Source organism: Haliaeetus leucocephalus, unplaced genomic scaffold (assembly GCF_000737465.1).
Source record: "Haliaeetus leucocephalus isolate CR32 unplaced genomic scaffold, Haliaeetus_leucocephalus-4.0 Scaffold656, whole genome shotgun sequence".
Taxonomy (NCBI): Eukaryota; Metazoa; Chordata; class Aves; order Accipitriformes; family Accipitridae; genus Haliaeetus; species Haliaeetus leucocephalus.
In genome coordinates, this window is record NW_010973092.1 from 6,959,852 (window position 1) to 6,970,135 (window position 10,284).

At 62.9% G+C, this 10,284-nt stretch overlaps 1 protein-coding gene across 1 annotated transcript in view; it reads left to right on the forward strand.

Moving 5' to 3' along the window:
* SYNPO (synaptopodin) overlaps positions 1-10,074 on the forward strand; it is a 13,380-nt gene extending 3,306 nt beyond the window's left edge. The window contains exons 2-3 of the mRNA XM_010579209.1: positions 6,089-8,001; positions 9,304-10,074. Coding sequence (XP_010577511.1) covers positions 6,089-8,001; positions 9,304-10,074 — 2,684 coding nt within the window. The remainder of the gene's footprint in view (positions 1-6,088; positions 8,002-9,303) is intronic.
* The last annotated feature ends 210 nt before the right edge of the window (positions 10,075-10,284 follow it).

A 10,284-nucleotide genomic window follows, 5' to 3' on the forward strand; every position in this document is an offset into this window, starting at 1 on the left:
CAGGGGCTGGTAGTGCACGGGTGGGGTTAGGGGGGTGGGGGGCCTATGGGGTGCATAGGGGGTCCTGGGGTGCTTGGGGGTCCGGGAGTGCATGCCCAGAACCCCCCCGTGGGGTGCTGATGGTGGGTGAAGGGCAGGCGAGTGGAGCCCGGGGCGGGAGATGGGGGCTAAGCGGGGTTTCTCTCTCTATAAATTAGCCAGGAGGGTGATGGTTCCCTCTGCCCACACCCGGGGGTCTGGTGTGCAGCATGGGAGGAACAGTGGGGGGACGTGGGGGTCTTGGCAGGGTCGTACCTCCCAGCTCTGCAGAGTGTCTTCCCAGGCAATGTCCCCCCGTCCCCTGCGATGGGGACGTGATCTCCCCTGGCCATGCCACCCCGTGCTGGAGACACGAGGTCTGTCCCTCCGGCTTGGCAGCCAGCGGGATGGATCCCTTACGGGTTGTGCAAGGGACAGGCGAAGGCCCCGTTTCGTCCCGCTCCCCTCCCCGCTCGGTCCATCTGACGGGGACAAGCCAAGCCAGATGACCTTCTCTCACCAGGCCAGCACCTTCGGCTCGTGGCACCAGCCCGGCGGGGCTGTCACTGGGACCCCAGCAGCCTGGGATGTGTCACGGCGAGTCCGAGCACCAGCGGGCACAGAGGGGCTGGGACTCGCTTGCCAGGCGGGATGGGGTCCCTGTTGTACCCGGCCACGGGATGGGCTGGCTCTGCTGCGTGCCGGGCAGATGGATGGCAAGGCAGCCTGGAGGAGGTCTGCCCAGCTCCAGCCTCCTTTTGCAAAGCTAAAAGCTTAATTTGGGCTGGCTGGGGGAAGGTGCTGCCTCCACTTCTGCAGTAGCAGCAGCCTCTTCTTCCCCAGTGTGGATGCACGCAGGGCTGGGGCTGCTCCCTGTATCCCCTCGGCTTGGCGTGCCCCGGGGAAGTGAGGCTGGGGCAGGGGCAGCCAGTCCCCATTAAAATTTAACCCCCAGCCCCTTCTCCTCCTCTCCCCAGGTGGGAGATGGGTGCCCCAGGGCTTGCTGCATGGAGACCGCGGGGCCATTTTTGGCAGGATTTGGGTGCTGAGCGCCGGGCAAAGCAGGGGCACGGCTGCGAGCCGGGAGGAGCGTGGGGAGGCAAACAGCTCCAAATCCAGCAAAGCCCTTGCGAACAGAGCGCAGAGAAAACTTGCAAGCGCATCGAATTTTCTCACTGTGCCAGATTTTGTCACTGGCAAAGGCGTCCGCGAGGAGAGGCCCAGCACGGTGCGTCCTGCCAGGCAGGCGAGGTTGCTCCCACCATGGCACCCACCGCTTGAGCCGGGGCTTTTCGGGTCTGCAAGGCCAGCATGGATAAAAACTTCATGGAGGTTTTATATCTGCAGTACAGGAGGGTTGGAAGCTGGGAATGAGGCAGAAAATAGTCATATTTTTAACCGTATGTTTCAATCGTATCTGTTTCTAGCTAGCTCGACTGCCTGTCTGTGCTACCCTCCTTGTTTTCCTAGCAGCAGATTATTTGGGATAACTGGGAGCTGGAGGGAAGCGCAGACTTAAATGTGTGTGAGTTAGTGTGCATTGTAAAAAATCCTGCACAGCTGTAGTTGGGGCAAAAGGCCAGCTGCCTTCTCTGCCAAAAAAACCTGCTTACATTTCCTCGGTGTCCAAAGCCCTCAATGTTTGGGTGAAAACACTGGATTCCCCCTCCCCAGCACTTCCCGGCTGTAGATGTGTGTTCGGGTTTGTGGCAGGGAGGTGGCACAGCAGCAACGTGTGTCCCTCTGGAGAGATGGGGTTTCTCTCAGTTTAATGCTGGGTTTTGCCAATGGGATTTTGCCAGTAAGAGGCACCATTTGGGTTGACTCACCGCAGACCAAGAAATAGTCGGAAAGGGGGAAAAGCGCCTGCGTGTTATGGATAGCGGCTGTTGCGCTGTGCGAAGGTGGATTTGGGGTTTCTGGTCCGTGCTGTGCCTGGCCCAGTGGGACATCGTGAGCATCATCCTGCGAGCTGGTCAAGGTGGGCTGCGGCGTTGGGATGGGCGAGCGTCTGACCCAGGAGCAAGCTAGGGACAGAGAGCCCAAATCAGAGGTTTTGGAGTTGCCTGCCAGCCCTGAGTCCAAGATTTCACATGGCCTGTTGCATCCCGCCGGCCCCATCGGGACCCTGGTACCTCTTGGCTTCTCCATACAAGGACTTCTCACCACCGTGCCCGGTGCTCGCAGCCACCCACCCCTGCAAGGTGACAGCTTCCAAGTTGCTGTTTTTCTTTTTGTGACATCCCGGCCACGTCAAGACCAGCAACTTCCACTGAATCTGTCAGCTGAGAGAGCCCGGGGGTATCTCCCCTCCCTGCAATTTGGGGCCACATCCTCGTCTCATCCCAGCTCTTGGAGTCCATGTCAGGGCAGGGTGGGCCACAGGCAGGGTCTGATACATCCTTAACCAACATTTGGGGTCAGATGGTGACTCCAGCCTTTGCTGGCTGGACTTCAGACACTCTGCAGTAGCACTGTGCGGGGGGACCCATCTTTGCATGGAAAGTTGAGCTGGAAGGAATTTTATTTTTCCCATCTGGCCAAGAGGCGAGAGCAACAAAAATGCCTTTCATCACCCTCGTCATCCTCACTCTGGAGGAGACAGCACAGTACATGCTGCGGGAAGGATGACTGACAGCTTGGTAAGAAGCTGTTAAGCTCTGCATTTGGGGGATGTTGCTGGAAGTCATTCCTGGAGCTACAGGAAACCAATGGAGCAAGTGCCTATATAAATATATAGATAGAGATCTATAGGCTCCTCTGTCTGGAGCTGAAGTGCCTTGCACCAAAACAGTAGCTGGTGGCCAGTGGCCGGCTGCTAATATGTGCCAGGAATCCAGCGGTCCTGCATGGCACAGGGAGCATCTCCTTCCCCAGTATCCCTGGACCGCAGGGCTGGGGGCTGCCGGGGGACCCCCCAACAGAGGGACGCAGCAGCAGACAGGGCTGGCAGGGCTGGATTCATTGTTCTTGGAATAAGCCGGGACATTTGGAGAGGGGAGACGTTTCCTTCCCGAAGGGCAGCGCGGTGGCAAGCCGGTGCATGGCGTGGGAAGGAAGGAAGGAAGAGTGGAAGAGCACGAGAAGAGCCAGTCACCCTTTGGATTTTGGACTGGACTCCTGTTAATGGGCGGAAGCCGGTTTCCAGTGCTGCACGAGCCCCTGGCGCCCTTGGCTGCGCATAGTTTTGCTTTCTCCTCCTCCCCGCGCTGCTTGGGCTGCCTTCGGCCCCGCGCCCCTCCTCCTCCTCCCCAGCACCTGGACATTTTCAGTGCATTGAGCTCCCTCCCGTCAGCCTGGGGCTGGGGAGAAGCACCCAGCTGGAGCCTACCTGAGGCTCCCCAGCTGGCAGGGGATGGCAGGGAAGGATTAAGAGACGTTCCTGGCAGCTGGGAGGGGAGCACGGGGTGCAGGTCACTGTGGCAGATGGGTAAAAGTTCTTACACCAGGTCGAATAACCTCACCCTGCAGCTCAGGCTGGAGCAGAGAGAGGGAAGGGAGGTGGTCCCTGTCCTTTGGCTGGGGATGGCACGTCACCCTCGGTTGAGCGATGATGAGCCACATTTGCAATAGTGCCTGCAGAGCCGGGCTGCAGGGTCCGTCCGTCTGTCTGTCCGCTGGGCTGTGTGCGGCTGTGCAAGCAGGGCGGTGTACAGGGTGGTTCTCTGCAATTTCCTCTGGCCTGCCGGAGGCTTTGGTGCTCTCTATCCGTGTGATAAACAGTGGATGTGAAGAGCAATTATTACCCCCAGTATCCCCATTAGTATTCTGAGGGATTTGTTTCCAGCGGGCTTGGGTGGAGCAGCCTGGGAATGGTGGGTACCAGGTGGGCAGGGGCAGAGGGGCTGCTGGAAAAGCATAGGGGATGGGGGTCCACAAGGCAATGCTGGGAACAGATGCCAAGTGGGGGATTTCAGGCAGGGAGCTCCCACCCGGCAGCACCCCCTGGCCTGGAGGGATGCCTGTGCCCGGGACGGCAGCAAGGGATGGGGATACCTGGGGGCAAAATCCCGGGGGACGAATCCCGGCACTGGTCCTGGCTATGCAGGAGTGTATCCGGCGGCTAGTCCAAGCAGGAATGGGCTGGCCAAGAGCTGAGTCATCCCTCCAGCATGGAGGAGATCCCCCAGGGCCCCTCGGTTGCTGTTAAAAAGCAGTAGCAAGAGCGAGAGGCTGTGAAATGGCTCCGCCGAGAGCTCGGCTTCTTAGGCGGCCTCAGCCTCCGAGGAAGCGAGGATGCTCGGCTTGGAGCACAAAATTCACAGACATCTGGAGCCTGTGGCTTGTTTCTCAACGGCTCCTTGGCCGTTTTTCTCCTCTGTTTCGAAGATAAAGGCGGCGAGGGCGACCCCGTGGAGTGGGAGCCGCGGTGCTGGCCGCCCTCCAGCCAGCCCGGCCGGAGGAAACCACGGCCCCGCTCTGTGCCGCCGCCAAAACAAATAGAAATGGGGCGTTAAACAATGCCGGGCGCTAACTGGGGGAGATGTTGGCTGCTGGCATCGCCACTGCGGACGGGCTCCTTGTCTCCAGGAGAGAGTTTCCACTGGCATCTGTGCCTCCTCTCCCCTGTGCCCAGCCAAAACCCTCCTGCCGGCCAGCCCAAAGGCTTCATCCACCCTCCTCCTCCTCTCCAGCCCCTCCAGGGAAGCAGGGCCATCCTGCACACCTTGGTGGTGCTGGAGCAAGGGCAGGGACTTGCTGGGTGCTGAAGGAGGTGGGAGGGATGAAGGGTGAGGAAGAGGAGATGCCCAACTTGCAGCAGCCCTCCTGCTTCACCGTGGGCTCGCTGGAAGGATTTGGCTTAGTCATCCATCCCTTCCTTCACTGGTAGGCTGAGCCACTGCTGAAAATATCCTGGAAGGCTCCCAAGCGGCACAGAAGGCAAGAAAATGAGAAACACATGAAGGGAAGGGATGGGAAGGGAAGGGAAGGGAAGGGAAAAGGTGGGAAGGGAAGGAGAGGGGGCACTGGTGGTGCCTGGAGGAGTGGGGCTTGGGGTGGGCAGCCCTGGCCACCCACCTCCCTGCTGAGCCCGGAGTGGGGCCACCCCATCACAGCCATCCCAGCAGCACCTTTGGGGAGCGGGCTGCATCCTTGGTGGGTGCTGGGGTGATGCTGATGCTCTGCACCGGTGTCTGTCGCCGAGCAGTGGCCTTGGCAGGGCCGGGGACGCTGCCCTTCCCACGGGTGCTTCAGGGCAAGCTCGTAGGAAATTGCTCACCCTGAGAAAACGCGTTCCCGGCAGCTCCACATCCTTTTGGCCTTCGGGAAGGGCTGGTGCCCTGACCTTTTGGCCAGCACACAAGAAGCCCAGCAGCACTCCGGCTGCTCACCACGGGGCTTTCGCCGGGCTTTAGCACTTTGCTTTTAGCACTTGCATAGGCTCCCAAGGCATGAGGTTGGTTCCTTGCTGTGGGCTGTGTCTGTGTCCGGCGGGTCAGGATCTGCACAGCTTCTGTCGGCTGCTGCCATCTCGTGTTGCTCTATAAATCAGTCCCCAGATGGGGCTGGCCACCGGCCTTGCCATGAGGTTATGGTGGGCTGGCATCTCCCAGCTGACGCTGGGTTTGCTTTCCTGCCCTCTTGGGGCTGAGTGTGCTGGGATTTGGGGCGAGGGGCCAGGGGACACGTGCTCGCCCCTTCCCTGCCCGCTGCCTGTTTGAGCCAGGGGCCAAAACCATGTGAACTGCAACCTGAGACCTGCTGAAGCCCTTGGAGAAATTCCTTTCCCATACGGTCACTGGTCACCGTGGTGGGCGTGCAGAGCCCAGCCGAAATATGCAGTGGGACAGGAGGAAAGGTCCTGAGTGCCCCTGGGTGTCCCCTGGGCTTTGCCATCTGTCCCCTCGGCACGCAGAGCTGCAGCTTAGCATCCCATCACCCCTGGACTGCGTTATCCCCCCTGTGTACCCCAGCCCCAGAGCAAAGCTCCTGCCTTCCCCCAGCTGCTGGGGAAGGGGTTGGGATGCCAGGGGATACCTGGAGAAAGGGCTGCTGGTCCTGGGTGGGGAGAGCTGAGATCCCACATCCCCGCTGAGTCTCCCCTAATTCCCCTCTCCCCTCTGTCCAGGTCTCTCCCGCAGCGCCAGCCTCTCTGAGAAGGAGTTGAAGGAGGCGAAGGCGCGGAGCCGGAGGATCGCGGCGCAGCTCACCACGGCACCCAGCCCCAGCTCCAAGGGAGTCCTGCTCTTCAACCGCCGCAAGCAGCGCGTTGACGGGCTCGCCGGGGCCGGGCATGGCGGGGGGCTGCCACTGACCCCCGCTCCCCGGCCTCGGCAAGCAGCCATGGAGGAGGGTGAGGGGCAGGGGACAAAGCCAGAGCCCGACCAGCCCGGCACCCTGGGAGAAGGGCTGCAGGCGAACACCTCCCCGTGCCGGGAGACACCTGCCGAAGCCCAGCAGGTCCCGCTTAGCATCTACCTGAAGGAGAACATGGCATCAGCTGCCACCAACGGCGTGCAGGAGGGGATGGCCAGCAGAATGGAGAGCAGGGCAGGGGGGCTTGGGGTTGCAGGAGCCCCTGCGGGGCTGAGCACAACAGCAGCTCTTGCCCTGCCACAGAGCCCCAAGGAGGGGAAGAATGGCGAGGTGCCCGGCGAGGTGCCCAGCAAGGTGCCCAGCGCACCAGTGGGGACGGCCACCGGGACGGCATCCCCCGCCAGCCAGCGGCAGAATGGGGTGCAGGGCCGGCAGTACTACGAGGTCCATCTCACCCTGGCCAAGCCCAAGCCCGTGAAGAACCGGACGGCCAGACCCTTTGGCACCCAGTCATCCCCCGCCAGTGGTCAGCCAGCCGATGGACCCCCTGCCACCGAGCTGCCCCCGCCGCCCACCTACGCGGAGACCCTGAGCAGCCCCCCGCCGCTCACCCGCGTCCGCTCCCCCCCTGCCTACTCGGCTCTGTATCCCCCCCGGGAGCAGAAGATGCTGCCAGGTCCCCCCCTGAGCTGTGGGGCGAGTGGACCGAACCCTCTGCCCAAAACAGGGATCCTGGAGGAGTCGGCCGCCCGTAGAGGCGGCAAAAAGTCCATGTTCACCTTCGTCGAGAAGCCGAAGCTGGGCCCCAACCCCGATCTGCTGGACCTGGTTCAGAGCGCGGACAGCAGGAAGAAGCAGAAAGAGCAGGGGGAGCCCGGTGCCGAAGATGAGCCCTTCGCCCTCGGGGCCGAAGCCTCCAACTTTGTCCCCAACAGCATGGCCAGGGGCGGGCAGCACCTCCTGCCAGCCGACGATGCTCCGGCGTGGTCCTCCTGCCTCAAGTCTCCCACCATCAAGCCCAAGCCGAAGCCGCAGCCCACCCACAACCTCAGTGAAGCGAGAGGGAAGGGGGCCGAGCTCTTCGCCCGCCGGCAGTCCAGGATGGAGAAGTTCATCATCGAGGCTCCCTCCCAGCCCGAGCTGCTGCGGTCCCCGTCGCCCACCATGTCCCTGCCTCCCTCCTGGAGGTACGACGCCAACGCTTGCCTGTCGCCCATGGTCTCCAGACACCCCTCCAAAAGTCCCTCCAGGCCCTCCAAAACCCCCCCAGCATCTCTGTACGGCGGCAACCTGATGGAAAATGAGGTCTCCCAGAAAGAGCTGGAGATCTCCAAGCACCAGCCCTACCAGCTCCAGTCTTCACTCTTCATCCTCTCTCCATCCAAGGGGCCAGCGAGGTCCATGCCCCGGGAGATGCCTCCACCCAGACCTTCTCTTCCCGACGCCTACCCCTACTCCCAGCAAACCTCCTGCCCGACCTCTCCGTTGCCTCCTTCCCCCGTTTGGCATCCCCCCGCCGTGCCCGGTGCCGGCCAGACCACCTCCAGCCCCTTACCTGGTGCCACCGGGGCTCTGCCCCTGACTCATGACAGCCGTGCCGGTCCCGGAGCCCCGAACGAGGTGCTGCTGGCCTCCCCGTGCCGCCTGCTGCCGCCCCGAGCAAAGGGAGGCTTCCAGGCACCCCGGCCCTCCTACTCCACCAGGAATGCCGGCATCGAGCCGCAGGTGTGGAAACCTTCTTTTTACTACAAGTAGAGGTGGTGGAGAGAAAAACACGGGGGCTTAAGGCTTCCCTCCGCTGGCCAAGTCCTCCCTAACTGCTCATGGGCGTTCCAAAAGCCGAACCAACCACAAAAAAGGGGGAAAAAAGAAAAGGAAATAGAAAAAAGAAGTAGCTGGGAGGCTGCAGTGCCAGGACAGGGGCGAGCCCCCCGGTGTAATGGGAGCCGAGGGGTCCCGGGGTGGCAGCAGGAGTCGGGGCCATGGAGCCTGCGGGATCCCAAAGAGCCGTCAGGAGCCTGCCCATCCCGAGGGGCCGCCGGTGCTTGCTTTCTTCTCTCGCCTGGAAACTGTATGGAGCATTGCATCTCTGGCTCCGTCCTTTCCTTGCCTCCTGCCTTTCCAGCTCTCATAACCGGCAGCTGCTGGCTCTGCCCGTTCACCTGCAGCCCCTCTGTCCTGCCGGCTCCTCTCGGCCTCCTACCAAAGCAAACCCAGAGAGGACACACCGCCTTTCTGCCTCACTGTGCCTGCTCCTGTTTCTTCTGCTGCTCCTTCGGGATCTGTCCTCGTTTGCTTCCACACTGCGGAGGAAGAGCCACATCCCCGGGGGAATGGCAGAGCCCCATGGTGCCGAAACTGGGGACACCGCGGGGTCCCTGTCCCTCCCCGTGCTTGGTGCTGGAGCTGGGGACAGGCAGAGCTGCTTGGCACGGCCAGGAGCGAGGGATGTGCCGGGCAGAGGAGGGCAGGGCCGCTGGGTGATGCTCAGCCTGATGCTCGTGGTCCAGCCTTGCCTCTGCCCATCCCTCACTCCTGCCGCTCTCCCCACGGTAACGAGTTGCCTTTCAACTGTGCTTTTATTTCTCCTGCGTTTTTCTCTTTTTTTTCCCCCCTCTTTCTGAATACACTCTCTGCGCTGTCAGACCTGGCTCTTCTCTTTCCTGCTGGCTGGGGAGCAGCTGCTGGTTGGTGGACCCCTGGGGCGGCGCAGGGTGGGGGGGGTCTCCGTGTGTCACCCAGAGGGAGGCTTTAGGAAGCTGCAGGTCGTGAGAGGTCCTGGGTCCTATTTTGGGCAAGGATGACTAATTGCAGGCTCAGCCTGCCCCAGCTTCCTCAGCTGGTGAGGGGGGGTGCAGAGGCAAATGCATTTTGGGGGACCTTGCAGGGGGTGCAACGCACGAGCAGGCATCCCCAGTTCCCACGGGGCTGAGCCAGCATGAAGCTCGCCCCGACACCAATCCTGCCCCTGACCTTTTCGTCCCGCCGAGCGGTGCCGGCACTAACCCGCTCTCTGTCCCCCTCCAGGAAAGGCGGCCGTCCCTCCCCGCCTCGCCCACCTGGACGCCCCGGCCGGTGCGGCGCCCGGGCAGCCTGGACGGCTGGGCCAGCCCGGCCTCGGTGCCTGAGCTGGACGAGGGACCCCCCACATCCCCTCCGTGGAGCGAGAGGTCCCTGTCCCCGCTGCGGCAGGACGCCGACCCTCGGGCCAGCCGGCAGATGCAAGCGCGGCTCGCCAGGAACATCATCAACGCTGCCCGGAGGAAGAGCTCCTCTCCCAAAGCTGTGGGGCCGGAGGGTTCCCGACCCTTCACCCCCATCCCTGCTGGCCCCCCCAGCCTGCCCCAGTCCCCCCGGCCGGAGAGCTCCAGAGCCCCGGCACTGCAGGCTGCCGGCAGCGTGCCGGGGAGCCTGGGCAGCCCCTCGCCCACCCACAAAAGTCCCCTGCGATCGCCCCGGGCGGATGGCCCCCAATTTTGTGCCTCTCCCGGGATGCCCCGTGCCTCCTGGGCAGAGGGTCGCCGGCTTCTGCTGTCACCCAGCGTGTCCTCCTGCCCCATCCCCGGGCTGTCCCCCAGCCCCAAGAGTCCCCTGCCATCCCCCGTGGTGGGTGGGCGATCCTCGGCCAAGCGCTGCACCTCCCGGTCCCCGACGGACTCGGACGTCTCCCTCGACTCCGAAGACTCGGGGGCCAAAAGCCCGGGCATCCACAGCTTCAACCTCTGTCCCCGGGGCTGGACCAGCAGCCTGCGGCTGAAGCAGGGGGGGCTGCCTTCGGGGGCCCCCTGCACCTCCTAGACGAGCCAGCCCCGGCCAAGCCACCCCTGCCAGCCCAGGCGATGCCACCCACTGACTCCCCCGCTGGGAACATCCCAACCCTGGGGGCTGAGGTCCCCAAAAACCGGCGTCCCCATTCCTCAGCGGAGCTGCTGCAGCCCCTCGACATGCCAGCGGGGTCAGGTGCCTCCCGCCTGCCCATGCCCCCACTCTATTTTTACCACCCTAACC